Source organism: Myotis lucifugus, unplaced genomic scaffold (genome assembly GCF_000147115.1).
Source record: "Myotis lucifugus unplaced genomic scaffold, Myoluc2.0 scaffold_18, whole genome shotgun sequence".
Classification (NCBI taxonomy): domain Eukaryota; kingdom Metazoa; phylum Chordata; class Mammalia; order Chiroptera; family Vespertilionidae; genus Myotis; species Myotis lucifugus.
Window position 1 is genome coordinate 12198660 of NW_005871066.1, and position 21171 is coordinate 12219830.

Sequence of the window (21171 nt, forward strand, 5' to 3'; positions counted from 1 at the left end):
CCCTCTCAGTTATCCCCATAGCTCACTGATGAACAATCAGAATCGAACCATAAGTTAGGTATTAAGACACTGAAACAAGGACTAGATCTTTCAAAAACAAAAATCCAAAAGATTTAGCCTCTCAATTTCGTTAAGCAATTAAGCTCCTTTATTTGTATTAGAGTTGTTGTTTTTTGCAAGTCTTTAGTAGGAACTGCTAGTTTTTTACATTGGCTACCATTCTAACAAGTTATTTGAGTCAGAAGCATGATAATTTGTTTTTGTTAACCTCATAACAAATTAAAAGGTGGGTGAATTCAGATACAGAAAGGATCATTGACAGTAGATTTGAGAGTTAAGACTGATAAACAAGAGAATTATAAAAGCATACCAGTCTAGGCCCACTTAGCATATGGATTGATGCTTTACACACCCAAAGCCTCTGTCATAGTACTGCAGCTATCTTGCATGATAGCCTGAGTTATCAAGTAAAAGTTAAGTTTGTTATAAAAAATGTGCAGAACATTTTAGATTTTTAAAACAAAATAACCAGGCTTTGGTGCTTACAGAGGTAACCTGCTGAAGAGTTCACAGCCCATGTAAGACTGAATAACTTACTGAATCAGTAAATATGGAAGTAAAAGTGGGACACGTACTAAAGGTATCCAACATTCAGAGTTATAGTATAACAAACAACAGAACAAACATATTAGATAACAAATGCCTTATCTGATTCCAGTAACCAATAAAACCTGTATAGATCAGTCTTCGCTTCGGCAGCACATATACTAAAATTGGAACAATACAGAGAAGATTAGCATGGCCCCTGCGCAAGGATGATAAGCAAATTCGTGATACATTCCATATATTTTTTTGAGGGCGGGAACTTACATAGATCATCTAATTTTTGTTAGTTTTTGCTTTGCATTAATTAGCTTTTTTTCCCCTTAGAATGACCATGTGATATATCCCAAGACAGAACCAGAACATTTTAACTGAATTTTTTACTTGAAAGTGTAGTTATAGAATTTGACTGTAATGAAAATAGAGGCTTTTCTTAGATTGGAATAATTGGAGGTATGTAAATGCCAGTGATTTTAAAGTTTAGCATAGATGTTCAAAGGTTTTTAAAAACTAGATTATTCCCCATCTTTCTAATATTGTTATTCCACAATTTTAGGGTAAATTCATATTCAGAGTTTTTATCATTATGACCAAATAAATATTTGTTACTCCTGAGATAGTTTATTATAATTTTATTTTCTTGTGTAACCTTTTGTTTTTAATGCCTCATTTTTTCATTTGCTTAGTTTTGTCTAGAAAAGTCTTTCTGTACCCTCCACAGCTTCATAAAATGTTTCTCAGTGCAATTTTCCACATGGTCAGGTCTGTCAGATATACTTACCAGTTACATTTGTTCCTGTAGTTATTATCCATCCTTTTTGTAGCTGTCCTTCCAGCTTTGGTCTGGATTGTTTCTTTTTAGGCCTGCTGCAGAGTTGTCATCTTGGGACTTCTCTTAGCTGACATTTTGGGAATTTCTTTCACTTTAGTTGAGTCCTTTTTTTCTTGATCCCATGCCTTCCTTTTGGTTTATTCCTTCATTTTATTTTATTTTTAAAATACATTTCTTTATTGATTTCAGAGAGGGGGAGAGAGAAACATCAATGATGAGAGAGAATCATCGATCAGCTGCCTCCTGCACACCCCCCATTGGGGATCGAGTCCGCAACCCGGGCATGTGCCCTTGGTCGGAATTGAACTCGTGACCTCCTGGTTCACGGGTTGATGCTCAGCCACTGAACCACATGGGCCAGGCTCTGCAGCTTCTTTTTCTAAATTTAATTTTTAAATTACATTTAGTGTACACTATTATATTGGTTTCAGGCATACAACCCCATGATTAGACATTTATATAACTTAAATGGTAATTCTGATAAATGCAGTGCCCATCTGATACCATGTATAGTTATTACAATATTATTGACTATATTCCCCATGCTGGACTTTACATCCCTGTGACTGTTCGATATCTACCAATTTGTATTTCTAATTCCTTCACCTTTTTCACCCATCTCCCCAACCCCTCTCCCATCTGGCCACCATCAAAATGTTCTCTGTATGTGTGAGTTTGTTTCTGTTCTGCTTGTTTGTTTATTTTGTTGTTTAGATTCCACATATAAGTGAAATCATCTGGCATTTATCTTTCTCTGATTTATTTCACTTAGCATGATTCTCTCTAGGTCAGCGATTTTCAATCTTTTTCATCTTATGGCACACACAAACTAATTACTAAAATTCTGCGGCACATCAAAAAATATATTTTTTGCCGATCTGACAAAAAATAGGTGTAATATTGATTCATTCACACAGGACAGGTATTGTTGTATTGGCTGTTGTCATTTTTTAATTTGGCAGTCTAAGGGAAAAGAGGTCTGTGCCCTGACTAAATAGTCAGGTTTTGCATGTTTTAAAAATTCTTTCTTTCCCTGCACACCAATGTCCCACTGCACACTGGTTGAAGATAGCTCTAGGTCCATTCATTTGTTGCAGATTTTTTTTCTTTTTTTATGGCTGAATCATATTCTGTTGTATATGTGCACCACGTCTTCTTTATCCATTTATCTATTCATGGACACTTAGGGTTGCTTCCATACCTTGGCTATTGTAAACAACCTGTACTAATAAAAGGGTAATATCCTAATTAGACTGGATAGACTGGATGTCTTCCGGACGTCATTCTGGATGTCCTTCCTGACAAAGCCAGGGCCCGGGCGGCATCGCTCTGGTGCCTGCGGCCGGCCCGGGCAGCGCCACCCATGGTCCCAGGAGCCGGCCTGGGTGAAGCCGGCCCAGGTCCTGGGTGCCTGCAGCCAGCCAGAGGGAGGGAAGCTCGGGTCCCGGGTGCCTGCGGCTGGCCAGAGGGAGGGAAGCCCGGGTCCCGGTTGCCTGTGGCCAGCCGGAGGAGGGAAGTCTGGGTCCTGGGTGCGGGGGCCGAGGCAGAAGCAGTTAGGGGTGATCAGGCAGGCAGGCGAGCAGTTAGGGGTGATCAGGCAGGCAGGCAGAGGCAATTAGGGGCGATCAAGCAGGCAGGCGAGTGATTAGGGGCGATCAAGCAGGCAGGCAGGCGAGCAGTTAGAAGCCAGCGGTCCCGGACTGTGAGAGGTGTAGGCCAGGCTGATGGACCCCCCTCCCATGCATGAATTTTGTGCACAGGGCCTCTAGTGTTCCAGTAAACATCTTTCCGATTTAGTGTTTTGGGTTTCTTTGGATAAATACCCACAAGTGGAGTTGCTGGGTCCTTCTTTGCCTCTTCTTATACTCTTTGTTTTAAAATCTATTTTTATCTAATCTAAGTATTGCTACCCCAGCTTTATTTTGTTTTGTTCCCATTTACATGAAATATGTTTTTCTATCCCTTTAGTTTCATTTTATTTATATCTTTTGCTCTGAGGTGAGTCTCTTGTAAATTGCATATATAAGGGTCTTATCAATTCAATTACCTTATGTCTTTTTTTCCTATTGTTGACACTTTTACAGATATCTCCCGTTTTCCCTCATCTGATGTCTTATTTTTTAAAGAATAATTTATTGATTTTTAGATAGATATAGGAAGGGAGGAAAGAGAGAGAGAGAGAGAGAGAGAGAGAGAGAGAAACATTAATGTGAGAGTGAAACATCAATCTGCTGCCTCCTGTTTGCCCACCAAGTGGGGATTGAGCCCGCAATCTGGGCATGTGCCCTGACCGGGAATCTAACCGGCAGCCCTTTGGTGCACAGGAAGGCGCCCAACCAACTGAACCACCCTAGCCAGGGCACCCCCACTTTATGTCTTTTGATTGAAGCATTTAATCCATCTGCATTTAAAGTAATTGTTGACAGATATGTATTTAATGCCATTTTATTATTCATATTTTTTATCTTTTTCTTTTCTTTTTCTTAAAGAAGACCCTTTAATATTTAATACTGGTTTGGTGATCATGAACTAACTCCTTTAGCAATTTTTTTTGTCTGGGAAGCTCTTTGTCTTTTGATTCTAAATGATAGCTTTGCTGCATAAAGTTATTTTGATTGTAGGTCCTTGCTTTCATCACTTTGAATATTTTGTGCCAATCCCATATAGGCGTTCTTTTTTAGGTAACTAACTGCTTTTCTCTTGCTGCTTTTAAGATTCTCTCTTTGTCTTTAACCTTTAGCATTTTAATTTTGATGTGTCTCAGTGTGGGCCTCTTTGGCTTCATCTTGTTTGGGACTCTGTACGTCCTGGACTTGTATGTTTATTTCCTTCACCAGGTTAGGGAACTTTTCTGTGATTGTTTTTTTCAAATAGTCTTTCAGTTTCTTGCTGTCTTCTCCTTCTAGCACCCCCATGAAGCAAACGTTGGTATGGTTGAAGTTTTCCTAAAGGCTCCTTACATTATCCTCTTTTTTTTTTTTTTTTACTGTTATGATTTTTTTTTTCTGCTTCCTTAGCTTTCAAATTGCTGACTTGATTCTCTGCTTTCTCTATTGTTAATTTTCTGTAATTTATTCATTTCAGTTAGTATATCCTTCATTTCTGACTGGATGTTTGTTATGATTTTCATGTCTTTTTCTATGCTGTTGAAGTTCTTACTCAATTCCTTAAGCATCCTTATAATCATTGCTTTGAACTCTGTATCTGGTAGTTTGCTTGACTTGATTTCATTTAGTACTTTTTCTGGAGATTTCTTTTGTTCTTTCATTTGGAACCTGCTTCTTTGTCTCTTCATTTTGGCTGCTTCCCTGTGTTGGTTTTTATGTATTAGGTATAGCTGATATGTCTCCTGTACTTGGTAGAGTGGCCTTGTTTATTAGTTGTCCTGTAGGGCCCAATGGTGCAGCCTCCCTGGTTACCTGAGCTGGGTGCTCCAGCTACATTCCGTGTGGGTTGTTGTGTACTATAATATTGTAGTTGAGCCTTGATTATTGTTGGCATGTCACTGGGAGGAATTGGCAACCCATCAGCCGCAAGGACCAGCTGTGATTACAGTGCAAGAGCTGCTATGCAGGGTCTGAATCCATGGAGCAGCACTTGCTTCATTGAGGCTCTGGTACCCACTGAGTCCACCTCTTGAATGTCTCACTTGTAGAGGTGGCTGGGTTGTAATCCAGTGTGGTCTGAAGCTGTCCACTGGGTGCACTGGCTCTGGGACCTCCTGGGAGGTGCAAGGTCAGTCACCCCCTGCGCCCTGCCTGGGGCCACCTGACATGAGCTGATCTCCAGATGACTGCTACTTGCACTGGGCTTAGAGGTTCCCTGGAAGAGGCCAAGCTGCAAACTGAGGTTGGCCTCCTCTAGTGCCTAGGCCTGGTGCCACTTAGTAAGAGATATGAGGGATACGAGGGCAGGATGCTGCTTATTTGAGAGATTTTAGCAAAGAAGTATGAGCCCGGAGAGGCTGTTTGTATGGAAAAGCCACTGGAAATGGCTTGTGAGGGCCAGCAAGTTGGGGTGGGGCCTGGTCTTTGAGAATTACTAGTGTTAGCAAGGTTAATGGAGACTCAGATATGGCCTCTCCCTGCTGGCTCTGTGAGGGGAGGGCTCAGAAAAGGAACAGTGGCTTCTGTCCTTGCCCTGAAGCCAGACAATTTAGTTCCTTCGCATATGTCCCTGGCACATTTCCAGCTGCTGTCCCAGTGCTAGAGCTCAGAGCAAGTGAGTTCAAATAAGTCCATGCTCAGGCCCTTTAAGAGTAATGTCTGGGTCTCAAGGAGCTTTGGTCTCACGCAGCCATAATCCCCACTGGTTTTCACAGTCAGAAGTTATGGGTACTTCTCTTCCAGCAGTATTCCTCCTGATGTTTAACTGCCACATGTGGGTATGGGACTAACCTGTTCCCAGTCTCATTGTGTCTTCTTTTTATAACCTTAGTTATAGGACTTGTGTTCAGTTAGATTTTAGGCATTCTGAATGATGGTTGTTCTGTGATTTTGTTGTAATTTTGATGTGGTTGCGGGAGGTTCTGAGTACCGCATTTACCTGGACTGCCATATTGACCAGAACCTCTATTGATGTTTTTGATATAATGACTACACACCTTCAACTTATTTTTCATTGAACTGTTTAACTTTATTTGAACTTGAAGGCATATTCCAAGACCCTTTTTCCTGTGTTATGAAACTAATATGATCCTATTGCAGCAACTTAGAAACTTTTGTCACGTAAAATAATGGCTTTTAATAATTTGAACTATTGTCTTTCACTCTGTTTTCTGAATGTGTATATTAGTTATAAATATTTTTAAAATGTGGGAGGTATAAAGGCAGGAGGTATATGTGGGAAATCTCTGTACCTTCTGTTCAATTTTTATAAGAACCTAAAACTGCTCTGAGAAAAGTCTACAAGTAAGTGTACTTATAAATAAGTTCTATAAAAACTGTAGGTTATGCCATATTATAGTTTTGTTTCCTGAGAAGCTAATATAATATCATTTTGTATAATATTTGTGTTTTGCGATTGTAGTAGGTTTATAGTATGTCATATTCTTTATACATGCCATTAAAATTTTGTAGTTGTTTTAAATATGTGTGGTTAGAAGTCAGGATTGTGGTTAACCTTCAGGGAGTTGCATTAAGACTAGAAGAGAGTCCTGGTAGGTATGGCTGAGGTGGTTGAGCATTGTCTTGTACACCAGGGAGTCACAAGCTCAATTTCTGTTTGGGCACATACCTGGGTTGCGGGTTCACTTCGTGCTTGGTGTGCATGTCGGAGGCAACCTATCAATATTTCTCACATGGATCATCCAATGTTTCTTGCTCTCCCTCTCCTTTCCTCTTTCTCTAGAATTATTGAAAAACATATCATTGGGTAAGGATTTAAAAAAAAATAAAAGACTAGAAGGGAGTGCAGAGTGGTCTTGAGTTGCTTATTCATTTTTTTGTGAAAATGTAGCTGTATACTCAGGCTCTTTCTGTATGTATATTATACTTTTAGTAAACTTTAAAGTTTAATAGTTACTGATATAGAACTTTCGGGTTAATTAATAGAGGTAACTGGAAAATGAAATGATGAAATTTCAGATGACTTACTCATTTGTGATTTTAAATATGTAAGTAGTTTGTTTTTAAAAATGTGTATTTAAAAAATAATAACTTATATATGTGTCTAAGCTCCAGCTCTTTGTAATAACATTATGTGGATGTATAACAGGATTTTAAGGACTTTAAATATCAAAAAGTAAGAGTAGCAAACTAATGTGAAAACAGCGTATTCTATAATTTAAGTTATATGTGAACAGATGTTCACCTCTGTAACCTAACTCTTTTCTTATACTCAGCAGTGCATATTTGTTAAGTCAGTGAATCCCTGTCCCCTCATCTGTTTTCAGTATTATCACTTTAAGAAAAGCACATTGTTGCTGAAACCGGTTTGGCTCAGTGGATAGAGCGTCGGCCTGCGGACTGAAAGGTCCCGGGTTCGATTCCGGTCAAGGGCATGTACCTGGGTTGCGGGCACATCCCCAGTGGGAAACGTGCAGGAGGCACCTAATCGATGTTTCTCTCTCATCGATATTTCTAACTATCTCTCTCCCTTCCTCTCTGTAAAAAATCAATAAAATATATTTTAAAAAAAGAAAAGCACGTTGTTAGTTTTATAAAATGAAAATATCTTAATTTGAATTTTTTGTTATTATTAATGACTGTATCTTTTAAGAAGCCTATTAAATACTTGGATTTAATTTTTTTAGAATTACCTATTTAAGTCTACACTTGAGTTACTGATTTTGGTAGCCACTAGTATGTGGCTATTGAACACTTAACATGGTGCTAGTTTGAATTAAAATGTGCTATAAGTATAAAATATACACTGAATTTTGAAATCTTATTATGAAAAAAGAATGCAAACTAACACAATATTAATTTTTTATTATTGGTCTTATTTTGGAATGTTTTAGATATGTTGGTTAAATAAAATATATGATTAAAATTAATTTCACCCTTGTAAATTTACATGTGTTGTAAACATTATATTTCTACTGGACAATATTGATTCAGTAATTTGATCATTAGGTGATTTGGGCCTGAATGAGTGTAGAAAGGAAAGTAAGGAGGGATTTAAGTAAAGTATGCAGTATGCATATCTATATCTATATATATAATCTATATATATAAAAGGCTAATATGCTAAGTGTCAACCGTCTGGCCGGTCGTTATGACGCGCACTGACCACCAGGGGGCAGATGCTCAATGCAGGAGCTGCCATGATGCACACAGAGAAATGGCACCGCGGACCTGGCGCTCACAAAGCAACACTTGGCTTCCCCCAAGTGGGACACAGGCCCACCACCACCCCGGAGTGACACCCCACCACATTGCAGCTGCGCTGCAGAGACCCCATGGTGCAAAATGTGGCCCATAGCCCAGAACGGTGGCTGTGGGTGCTGGGTAATGATGTCATGTAGCAACGCCTGGCTACTTCTCTGTAGGGACGACTAGCCTCCTTGCAGTTTCTTCAGCCCAGGAACATGACTTGCTTTATAGCCAGGTGCAAACATTTCATACTTTAACCAAATGCCTGTGAAGTGTTTTCTTGTGCCTCATCTCATTTGATCCTTGCAGAAGTCCTGGAGTAGGTAGATAGGAGACTTGGTGGAATCCTATTTTCCTTTCATTAGCAGGAAAACAGAGATTTAGAAAGCTTAAAACTTGACCTGAGTGAAAAGAAGTGGTGGACCTTGAAAATGACTTCAGGTTTTCTCACTGCGCAGAATATAGTCAAACACTGCTGCAGTTAAATATTTTACCTTTTGTTCTCCCTGTGTGATCTACAATAATAATGTGCTTCATGTTGATATAATTACTGCTATGATGCTGACAATTACCTGAAAGAGAAATTGGGGTGCTTCACTGGGCTGGAAAAAGTTTAGCTACATCAGAAAGCAGGTCTAATTAAGCAAGTTTATTCTATATCTATAAAAGGGTAAGTTGACTCACGCATGCGCAATACATATAAAGCTCTTGCTGGCGCCAGTTGCACACATATGTTTCAATCTGTCATTGTTAATCGTGAATTTGGTTGACATTTCTATTACAGAGAAAGTACAAATAGCGATATTAAAATATTTCTTCTAATTAATTTCCTTTCGATGTGCTCAAATTCATGCACCGGGCTTCTAGTAACTATGTAATTTCTGCTACATTGAAGGATATCTTGTGGTTTTTTTGTGCTTACATTGTGGCTTTGTAATCAATCGTATGCTTTTTGAGGACAAGGACTATGTCACTATTTTTACATTCTTCTCTACTCTTTTGCTGGGTACATAGGTGCTTGAATAAATACGAATTAATAGGACATCAAGTCTCTCTATATAAAAGCCTAAGTGACTGTTATGACCAGACGACCGGACAACCTGCTGGTAGCTATCACGTGCACTGACCACTAGGGGCAGGCGCTCAATGCAAGAACTGTCTCCTGGTGGTCAGTGCCCTACCACAGTCAACCTCCCGCAGTCAGCCAAACTCCCGTGGTCCGTCCCCCTGGCTGGCTGGCCCTAGTCGGCCCTGATGGGCCCCAGTCAGGACTGGGTGAGAAGGCCTGATTGGCCCCAATTTCCGGCCAGGCCGGGGGACCCCACCTGCGCACAAATTCATGCACTGGGCCTCTAGCAATTTTATAGACTCAAAGTATGAATTACTAGATTATAGACAATAATTCCTAGAGTTTTTATACCTGTTACTAGGGGCCCAGTGCACGAATTTGTGCACCTTGAAAGAACTGTGGGCATGAGGCTGCGCTGGGCACAGAGGCGGGTCTCACTCAGCCCATCCTCCGCGCCCACGCCTGGCACCTCCCCCTGCGGCCCCCAGCCCCCTATCTGCCGGCAGCCCTGCTCCTGCTGCTGCTGACAGCACTGGCACCGCTTGCATCTGCTGATGGCGCAGAGCAATTGGGGCTGCCGCCAGCAGTGGGTGCAAGCGGGGCCGGTGCCGTCAGCAGGTGTGAGTGTCAGCAGGAGCTGGGGGAGGTGGAGAAGCCCTTAAGGGTGATCGGGGCCAGCAGCCGCCACTCACACCCACTGACGGTGCTGAGCGATTGGGGTGGGGAGTGGCATCAGGTGCCGGCAGCAGGTGCAAGTGGGCCGGCGCTGGCAGTGGGTGTGAGCAGCAGTTCCAGCACCAGCAATGGGTGCAAGCGGGACCATCAACAGCAGCGGGCGCGAGAGACGGCTACCAGCCCCAATCACCTCAGGAGCAGGGTGAGGTGGAGAAGCCCTGGGGGGCAGTTGGGGCCGGCTGCCATCACTCACCCACTGACAGTGCTGAGCAATCAGGCGGAGGGCCGGTGCCAGGTGCCGGCAGCAGGTGCAAGCAGGTGCAAGCAGGTGCAGCAGGTGTGAGCTCCGGGCAGGAACCATGGCACGCAGGAGCAAAGAATTTTCAGTAAGCACCAGAGGGTCGCCCCAATGACAGCGACCGACCGGCATCCCACCTTGGTCTGATGCCCCCACTCACCTGCTCCACCATCCTGCCATGGCCGACGTCCACCATGTTGCATCAACGCCCCCGGTGGTCAGCGCACATCATAGTGACCAGTTGTTTGATTGTTTGGTTGTTTTACTGTTTGATCTATTTGCATATTAGGGTTTTATATATATAGATAGATTTTACTATAATATCACCAGCCAGCCAGATCAGTCATACCCTTTTTAAAAGGTGCAAGGTTAAGGGAACTAACATCTGGTAGTATATAATAGGTTCTAGGTAGCCATTTTATATCTTTTTTCAGTTAGTCGTTATAGTAACCTATGAGAAAGGTGTCAGCTACCATTTTACAGATTAGGAAACTGAGATTGAGTAATTTTTCCATTGTTATGTTACCAACCTAGGTATGCCCAACTTCAAAGCTTGTACTTTTTCTATTGTAGCTTACTGTATTGATTAAAGTTAGTCAGTTATTTTAAGTGATTTAAAGTTAGTCTAATATTGTGGTTGACATGAAGTAAGTGAAAAATAATCTTAAGAATAAAATGTATACTAAATTTTGTTAGTTTCTTATGTGTCTTATGTAGTCCATGTTAAGTATAGGAAAGGGAATTTTAGAAATTGCACCATAGTTCATTGGAAAAATTCTAAAGTAGTTGAAAACATTTCCTTTTTTGTGTTTCAGATAAAATCAAAGAAAAAATTAAAGAGAGAGATAAGGAAAAAGAGAGAGAAAAAAAGAAGCATAAAATAATGAATGAGATCAAGAAAGAAAATGGAGAAGTAAAGATGTTGCTGAAAAGTAAGTTTATATTCAGTGATTTTAGGTGTACTGTATTGTATTGTTCAGTATACTTACTGGCTTAGTGAATAAAATAAATGTTATTTGTTGCTGAATTTTTCTAAGAATAAACTGGTCAGGCCCTGGCCGGTTTGGCTCACTGGATAGAGTGTCGGCCTGGGGACTGAAGAGTCCCGGGTTTGATTCCGGTCAAGGGTCAGGGGCATGTACGTTGGTTGCAGGCACATCCCCAGTAGGGGGTGTGCAGGAGGCAGCTGATCGATGCTTCTCTCTCATCGATGTTTCTGACTCTCTATCCCTCTCCCTTCCTCTCTGTAAAAAATCAGTAAAATATACTTTAAAAAAAAAAAGAATAAACTGGTTAGAAAATGAAACTTTAATAGTAGGGAGTTTGAATCTGTATAGTAAATATGTATTTAGTATATTTATTTAGTGAATCATTAAAAAGTATTAAAGGGTTAAGGTTCATTAAACTGTTAAGTTCCTTAAATTATTTAAAAATAGGTTATCTAATTTTGTGTTTGCATTACTAGTCTCATTCATATTTAGATTATCTAAAATAAAAGGCTAAAGCTATTTTTAGCTTGATAGGGATGATGAAATAAGTGATCTTACAAATATTTGATGTAATCAGATCATAGTCAGGGATTTGGAGGGAACAATTTATTCTGAGCTAATTTAGAATAAATCTGAACTATTTCAAGAGAATTTGTGGTAGCATACAAGTAAGGACAGTGTTAAATCCACTCAGCAAGGTAAGAAGAAGAATCATTGGCATTTGGTTGCTAGACAGCTAACAAATTCTTTAGCTTCCCTATCAAGTTGACAACATGCAGAGCAAAACATTTTCACTTTGATTAATTTTTTATGTTGAATTTATGGGTTGATAAGCCTTTATATCTACATAAAGGAGAAAAGACCATTGCTCTGCATGTGCAATGAAATAACTGGTTAATTTATATTATTTCAGATAAACAGCATTAGATTCTGTATTTTCATTTCATTCTTTGTCATGTTTCCAGATGTTCTTTGATGGCACTTTATTTGATCTCTGTTTTCTACTTGTAAGAACTTTATTTTCTGTAAAATTATGTTGACCTTGAAGAAACATGTCAGAGGTTAACTTGATGGCTACTTAGTTAATGCTCATTGTCCTTTTGTCCTATCTCTTTTGCCATGTATTTTATCTATGTTGTCTAATTAGATTGTAAGCCTTTGAGGCAGGAGTCAAATCTACCACACCAGTGCTGTCTGTACAGCGGCTAATGATTAATGCTGGAAATGTTAACTTTACCCTATTGATTTATTCAAATAGCAGTTATTTTTTCTTATCGATTTAAATGTACAGTGATGTAAATTCCTGCCATACAGTAAAATGTTAGATTCCTGACATACAATTAATGTTAAATATGTGAATTTAGAGATTACATATGCAAACAAAATTTAAAATAACCTTAAAAATGAAAGTGTTTCCCCCTCCCCCCCCCCCCCCATAATATGAGATAGTAACCTTGAGTTTAAAGTAGATGAAGAATTTAGGAGATATTTTTAACTGAGTTAAACTGAAACCTAGCGATGATAAGGGAAAAAAATGATGTATATTTGGAAATGAATTGGTGACCTTTGGGGTGACAAAGGGAAAATGCATTTACTGTAAAGTAGAAGTAAGTAATACTGTAATTACTGCCTTACATGGTTGTAAGTGCCAACGACAGTGTCTGGCCCACAGGTATTTAATATTAATAAATGGATGAGAATTTTGTAAACATGTATGAAAGATTAACTCTTGTGAATAAGAACTTGATTCATTTTGGGAAACAGTACCTGTCCCATGGTAAGCACCAAGTGTTAGTTATTGTTATTATATAGCAAAAACAATTTGCCCTGTATGTGTGGCCATTTCCCAAGAGAGCCTTCATCAGGGAAAGGTATCCTTTGTTACTGGTGTTCTGGAGCAGCATCGATTTGGTGGGGACAGTATACTCTTATGTATAACTGTGTGCCCTTTTTTTTTTTTTTTTGGCAGGGGGGGCGCTTTAACTTTTATCTTCTCTTTATAATTTTCTCCTAATAATGTTAATGTTGTAAGCTGTGGCACACACAGGCATTGATTGTTTGTTGATGGCACTGGAACATCTAAAATAGAGGCTAACTCTTACAATAATCTCATTTACTCCAGATTTTCATTAAAAGCCACAATAAGTTGAATATGACTAGAGATGTATACACAGTTTTATATATATATATATATATATATGCTAAAAAATTTTATTAATCCAGAAATCTTGTAAATGTTGAAAACATTATTAAATAGTTCAAAGGAACAAATAGATTCGAATCATAAACTTTAATTTTGCTCAGTCTTTTATATTAATGTCTACCAACTACTTTTTCTGAGCATACTTATGTGTTCCAGCCTTTTCTTTTGTTATTGATATTCTTTTGTTATTTTATATTGGTAAGAACATAGATGTTGTAATTATAATATATTTTATTATAGCATATCAAAGAAGCTTGCTGAAGAGTAGGTGGAATAGGGGTTAAAGAAGCCAATGTCCAAGGTTATTGGTAGTGTACTAAAGGTCACAGGTAGGTAAATTATGTCAGGAAGAGTGAAAATATTAATAGGTGAAAAAAGCAGTCATTTTCCAAGGACCAAAGGTTGAAAATAGTTAAGCTAATTACTACTACTTTCTTATGTATGATAATAGTTATTTATAGATTGATTCCTATATTAGATATGAAATCAGATTTAATCTTTTTTTTAATTAACACGAAAATATACTAAGGTTAATGGCAGTAATTAATGCCAGTTAATTTGTGTTCTTAAAGGTTGTTTTTTTTTAAATATATATATATATTTATAATTTATAAATATATATTATCGTAATGCATACAGTTTGTATCTCTGTGTATGGGTTTTTTTCTGTCTCTCTGCCTCTTTCTGGCTGTGTATGTGTCTGCATTTTTCTCTGTGTCTGGTTCTCTCTCTAGCTCTCTGTGCTGCTCTTTGTATGTGTCTCTGGGATCCACTGTATGCATGTGTTTATGGACCTGTGGGAGGAGGGTCCCCCATCAACCTTTCACTGTTACACTTTGTTGTTGTTGTTTTTTCATTGATTTTTAGAGAGAGTGGGAGGAAGGGGGGGAGGAAACAGAGAGAAACATCAATGTGAGAGAGACACATTGATTGGTTGCCTTCCACACATGCCCCAACCAGGGCCAGGGATTAGCCTGGAACCCTTTAGTCCATGGGTTGATGCTCTAACCACTGAGCAAAACCTGTTAGGGCTACTGTTATACATTTTGAGGGTCCCAATTACATAGACAGTAATTCTATCTATATAAAAGCCGAAGCGACCATCAACCGAACAGACGACCAAACATGCTGCGTGGGGCAACCAGGCCGGCACAGGGGTTAGTGAGGGGCAACCAAACGACCGAGCAGCAGGCTGCATGGGGTGACCCGGCTGGCAGGGGGGCAGTGAGGGGCAATCAGGCTGGCAGAGGCAGTTAGGGGTGATCAGGCTGGCGGGGGGGGAGGGCAGTTAGGGGCAAGCAGGCAGGTGAGCCGTTAGGAGCCAGTGGTCCAGGATTGTGAGAGGGATGTCTGACTGCCGGTTTAGGCCTGATCCCCGGGACATCCCCTGAGGGATCCTGGATTGAAGAGGGTGCTGGCTGGGCTGAGGGGACACCCCCCCCGCCCCACGAATTTCGTGCACCAGGCCTCTAGTTTTAAAATAAGAGAAGAACATTGATATTCAAAATGGTCTTGTTTTAAAGTGTTTAAAAATTTCCTTCGTGTACATCAGTGGTTCCCAAACTTATTTGGCCTACCGCCCCCTTTCCAGAAAAAAATATTACTCAGCCCCTGGAAATTAATTTTTTTAAAATTTTAATAGCAGTTACTAATCGCCCCCAAATGCACCTGTGGCCATCCACCCCCCTGGATCGCTGCAGCGCCCACCGGGGGGCGGTAGCGCCCACTTTGGGAATCACTGGTGTACATCTATTGCATTTTGTATGTCGTTCCAGGACAGGAAATAAATGAGAGACTATATAAAACTTTAAAAATTTAGGACACACGGGACTAGCATATAGTTGACTCATGGCTATGATTTAGTTTAGTGGAGGATGCAAAGTAAAATCAGTGAAGAGAAAAGGCACATGAGGTGATGTCTGGAGGAAACCAGGTGCAAGTTTCCAAGAGTCCTCTGCTAGTGGAGTCACCCAGGATGCACTTTATTATTCTAGCAGTGAATTGTGACAACACATGTTAAATTCATTAGAGACTAAATGTCCAGGGTTTTAGTTGGGGGCTGGTCACATAGTTACCCTCTCTATAGCTTGTATATCAGAATTCCAGACTCCCAGAGGAAAAGAGGTATTCAAAATAAACTGCATTGTTGCACAAACAGTTTAGGCACAGGGAGCCACTCTTATCAGGGAATGATGGGAAGACCCTTCCCAAAATACAAGTTCTCAGATGCCAGCTAATGGCCAACCTTGCAAGCATGCCATATTAACTCTTTTCTGCACACTGTGTCACTTTAGTATCTACTTACAGAGTAGTTTGTCATGGGAATTTAATTCCTGGATGTTCAATATAAGAATCTCTTGACTGATTTCTTATTGGTTTGCATTTTAAAAAAATGTTTTTTTGATTTTTTACAGAGAGGAAGGGAGAAGGATAGAGAGTTAGAAACATAGATGAGAGAAACATCAATCAACTGCCTCCTGCACACCTCCTACTGGGGTTGTGCCTGCAATCATGGTACATGCCCTTGACCAGAATCGAACCTGGGACCTTTCAGTCTGCAGGCCAATGCTCTATCCACTGAGCCAAACCAGTTAGGGCGGTTTGCATTTTTTAGTTTCTGACTTTGATAATATTTTTTCCTCCATTCTCATGACTAGGAAATAGACTCTTGTGTCTATTTTATTTCAGAGTAACATGTATACTAATGATTGGATATTTTCTATTTTAACTTTAATAAAATGTGTTAGGCATATATGTAATTATATGAGACATTTAAATTTCATTTAAATGAAATTCTGCTTATTTTGACAAGCCATTTAATTTGTTCAATTTTACATGTTTTTTCAGTTTAGTTATTAATTATACCTAAGGCCTTTAAACATTTTTTAAGTTCTGTTTTTTAATTGACCACTCTTTTTTCCTTGACTCACTTAGATTTGGCTTACATATATGAACCTCTTTTATCTTTCATTTTGATTAACTCCCTGTTTTCCTTTTTCATTATTAATTTTTTTCTGAAGATATTAATCTGAATCTGATGTTTAGTTTATACCAAGAAAGCAAGTATGAATTTGTTAATATATTTCTTAAGTAGTAGCATATAGATTTATTAGAGAATTAAGACTTTGCATTTTATGACTTTACAAAACTATGTAATCAATAATGTTGACACCTTTTTATTTTTGCTTTTCATGATGATACCAATTTGGTCTTCATTGAATACTTACGAAATTTTAGAAGTGATAGTTTATTATTAACATTAAACTTTCCCTTTTTAGAATTGCTATTAACTTGAGAGAGTTTTTGTTTTCAGGGTTAGGATTAAGTGGTATTCATATGGTGGAAAACTTTGAAAAGGAGGCAAGGGAAAACCTATAAACCTTAGGTAGTCTGTTGGTAAGAAATCTTTTCATTCATAGATTCATTAAATGTTTATTTGTAGCAGTGTTCTAGATGCCATGAGGGACACATAATGGGGACAAAAGTATCATTTCACTCTGAATTTGTATAAAAGTTATTTGTTTCACTCATAGAATGTCCTTAAGGACATATTATATACAGGTATCCTATAAATAGAAAAAATAATAATTGTATATGACTGTATCACATATATTCATATATGTGGAATATAGAATAACTTAATATAAATTTGGAGTGAAGTAGTTTCAGTTCCAATTGGAGAGATGAAGGAAAGCAAAATGAAGGAAATGACAGAGTTTTTAAGGGTGAATAAAGAGTTCAGTAGTAAGTATTGGGCAGGACAAGCGTATTTTAGGGAAAGGAAATGCCTTTGTCATTAGTAGAAAGATAAGGTAGAATTAGGTATGTCTTATAAAAAATTGTAAGTAGTACAGATTGACCAGAGTAAGAGGTACTTGAGTGCATTGCCTTCTAGACTTGACAGGTTATGTTTTATTTGGTAGGCATTGAGAACCCTTGAAAACAGGTAAGCCAAGGGATGAATATGATTAGGATGAGAGACAGTCATGAGGCAATTAGAACAAAAATTAAGGCAAAGTATCAAGGAAGTAAAAAATAATCAAGGATGAACTTGGTAATTCTTTCAAACCGTGGAGAGATCAGAAAGAATACTTTGAGAGAATATCATTGATATTTGAATATTCTGGGAAAGAAAAAATTTGAATAGACTGGAAGCAAACCCATAATTTAAGGGATAAGAATGGTAGGTAAAAAAGAGAATGCGCTGGGCATAGACTGTTTTTCTTCTTTTTTTTTAAATTATTGATTTCCGAGAAGAAGGGAGAGGGAAAGAGAAATAGAAACATCAATGATGAGAGAGAATCATTGATTGGCTGCCTTCTGCGCACCCCCTACTGGGGATCGAGCCCACACCCCAGGTATGTGCCCTTGTCCAGAATTGACCCGGAAGGGAGAGGTATAGAGAGAGAGAAACATCATCCATCGGCTGCCTCTGTCATGCCCCCCCTACTGGCTCTTTATTTGGTACATGGGTATCATTTGTGTTAAGACATGAGAGATTATTCTTGTTTTGTCATCTCCTCTATTGTATCTTCTGGGGTCTTCACTGGGAACTTTGTAAACTCTAGTGGATCTTAAACAGCCCGTTTTAGATGCAAGAGTAGTTTTTTAAGGAGGAAATATGCTAAAAAGCTAAGAAATTATGTTGCTTTTATACTAAGCAAGTATTTTTCTCCTTTTATGATTCATAAATCTTGATACCTATATGCAGTTTTAAGAACTTAGATAAAGTAAATATGATGACCTATATATCTGTATAATTCATCATACACACTTTGAATAATTATAAAGGCAGTGTTTATTAAAATACATTTCATTTTCAAAAATGAGCTATCAGCTGTTAAAGTGTGTATATATTTTTTGGAACACCATGTATATATCATCATATATTTTTATATATATCATTGGGAAATGTCTGGAGGGCATTGTTCATATTGACCTTCATTCAACTTTTCATTTCTGATTTTCTACATTTAAAATTTGAAGATTATGCTTTCTAAAACATTCATTTATTTCATTACTTCAGTAAAAACACTGATTGAGTATCTGTTTCATGTCAGAAGGTGTAACTTTGTCTTAAGCTTTAGTGCATGCATGTGTGTATGTGTGTGTGTGCACGCACACCCGTGTGTAGAGAGAGAGAGAGAGAGAGAGAAGCAAAGAGACTGATAAATTATGAGTATGAATACTGTGTAAAATGAGTCCCAAAGATAATTTTGAGTAAACTTTGCTTATTATTTTTAAAACAGTTCCGAAAGCATGGTTTTTTAAGAAACTAAAATATGGAGTTTCAAAAAAAAATTTTTCCCAACAGGTGGGAAGGAGAAACCAAAAACAAATGTAGAAGACTTACAAATTAAAAAGGTAAAGAAGAAAAAGAAAAAGAAACACAAAGAGAATGAAAAACGGAAGCATCCAAAAATGTATAGCAAATCTATTCAAACCATCTGCTCAGGATTGCTATCTGATGAAGATCAAGAAGCCAAAGGTATCCTAAATGATAACATAAAGGATTATGGTGGAAAGAATTTGGATACCAAGAACTATGGTTCCAAACTTCCAGAGAACAGTGAGTTTCCATTTGTCTCATTAAAGGAGCCACGGGTTCAGAATAATCTCAGAAGGTTGGACACTTTGGAGTTCAAACAGCTCATTCATATTGAGCACCAGCCCAATGGAGGTGCATCAGTTATCCATGCCTACAGTAATGAACTCACTCACCTGTCTCCTGTGGAGATGGCGAGGTTTGCAGAAGAGTTTGTGGGTCTAGTATTCAGTGAAAATGAAAACTCTGCAGCTTTCTATGTAATGGGTATTGTTCATGGGGCAGCTGCTTATTTACCTGACTTTTTAGACTACTTTTCATTTAATTTTCCCAATTCGCCAGTGAAAATGGAGATTTTGGGAAAGAAGGATATAGAGACAACAACTATGTCCAATTTTCATGCTCAGGTAAGAGGTTTTTAGTTGTTTTTTTTTGAAAAAGAAACTTTTAATTATGTTTTAGACAAGTTTCTGTTCTTTGTTTCTCATTTCGCTATAGGTTTGAAATAAAAAGGTAAGACTATATATGAAATGAAACCTCTTGGGAATGTTAAGAATAAAATGTGTTCTCAAATGTGAACATCAGAATTTAAATTGGTTTCTACTTATTTTTTTTTCTTAAGGTAATTTATGAAATAATTAAGATTCTGTTGTTTTCTTTTGCAAGGATTTACCTTGGAAATGAAATGAATTCAGCCATGTATTTTCCATTCCTTACAACAAACAGTTTTCTTATCTGAAAATCATCTAAAATTATCTTCTTGGTTTATGTGACAATGCCTTAAAAGTACTTAGTATTGGATCCATCACATAGTAGATACTGAATAAATTTTGACTATTAAATATATTGTGGAACAAGAGGATCATTAGTTAATTGTGTGATTATGTGAGAATATTTGTATATATTGAGCTAATTTTCATTTCTTACCCTTCTCTAAGGTGATTATACAGGCTGTTCCCCCCAAAATGTATACAGACTTTAGCTGATAGCTGTTGAAATGAAATGAAATTTTCATAGACACTGAAAATGAAATGTATTTTAATAAACACTACCTTTATAATATTCGAAGTCTGTGTATACTTTTTTGGGGGATACCCTATTTTATTTTACTTATTTATTTTTAAAAATATATATATTTTATTGATTTTAGAGAGGAAGGGAGGGGGAGAGAGAGATAGAAACATCAATGATGAGAGAGAATCATTGATTGGCTGCCTTCTGCACGCCCCCTCGGGATCAAACCTGCAACCCAGGCATGTGCCCTTGGCCGGAATCAAACCTGGGACTCTTCAGTCCGCAGGCTGACGCTCTATCCATTGAGCCAAACCAGTGAGGGCCTATATATTATTTTAGAAAGAAGAGGCAGAATGAAGTTTGCTGGCTTTTGAAAGAGAATGTGGGCCCATTTAAAAGGCCAGTGCTGCCCTGGCCATGGTGGCTCAGTTGTTTGAGCATTGTAACATGCGCCGAGAGGTAGCCAGTTGGATCCCAGTCAGGGCACGTGCATGTGTTCCAGGCTCCATCTCCCAATTTTGCTCGCTCTCATCAGTGTTTCTCTCTCTCTGTTTCTCTCTCTCTTCCTCTCCCTTCCTCTCTCTCTCAAATCAATAAAATAATTTAAAAAAGAAGGCCGGTGCTGTATTCTCTCACTCGGATCAGGGACTGCTTAGGTCAAGGAAATCAGCCAATTTTCACATTTATTGGTGCTAAAATGTCTGATTTTCTAAGTAATAATTGACATCATTCTAGTTTGGAAGGAGGAAAAATAAAAAAAATTTCAAAAGGATCTCAGTGATCATCTATCCCAACCTTTCTCAACTTACATTAAGAAACAAACATAGATAGGCGTAACTTACTCTTTTAAGGTTGGCAGCAGTGCCAGGAATAGATCAAAATCTCCTTAGTCTTCATCCAGGACTCTTTTCCTTATTCTGAGTATAAATATATATTTGATATGTGTTCATGTTATAGTCTCCACCTGTGATAGCCTGGATAGTCTGTGATAGTCCAGATGTCCACTTCACACCTACCAAACCTCCTGCTTCCACAGTATATTTGGTGTATATTCTGGAAAATATGGTAATATTTAAAGTTTTAATGTATATGTATGGGAATTACTAATATAATATGTTTGAGAATGAG

The 21171-nt window shown here is 38.4% G+C and overlaps 1 protein-coding gene and 1 non-coding gene across 4 annotated transcripts in view; both read left to right on the forward strand.

The window, feature by feature from the left end:
• Positions 1-21171, forward strand: part of RSBN1L (round spermatid basic protein 1 like) — a 55454-nt gene that overhangs the window by 3377 nt on the left and 30906 nt on the right. Inside the window, exons 2-5 of one of the 3 annotated variants that reach the window (XM_023751107.1) lie at positions 11108-11224; positions 16505-16543; positions 18799-19436; positions 21001-21108. In XM_023751107.1, coding sequence (XP_023606875.1) covers positions 11108-11224; positions 16505-16543; positions 18799-19436; positions 21001-21108 — 902 coding nt within the window. The remainder of the gene's footprint in view (positions 1-11107; positions 11225-16504; positions 16544-18798; positions 19437-21000; positions 21109-21171) is intronic. The other 2 variants (XM_023751108.1, XM_006085418.3) reach the window with 2 other exon arrangements.
• On the forward strand, positions 744-850 carry LOC111825239. The gene has a single exon (XR_002828399.1). It is a non-coding gene; the product is annotated as a U6 spliceosomal RNA (small nuclear RNA).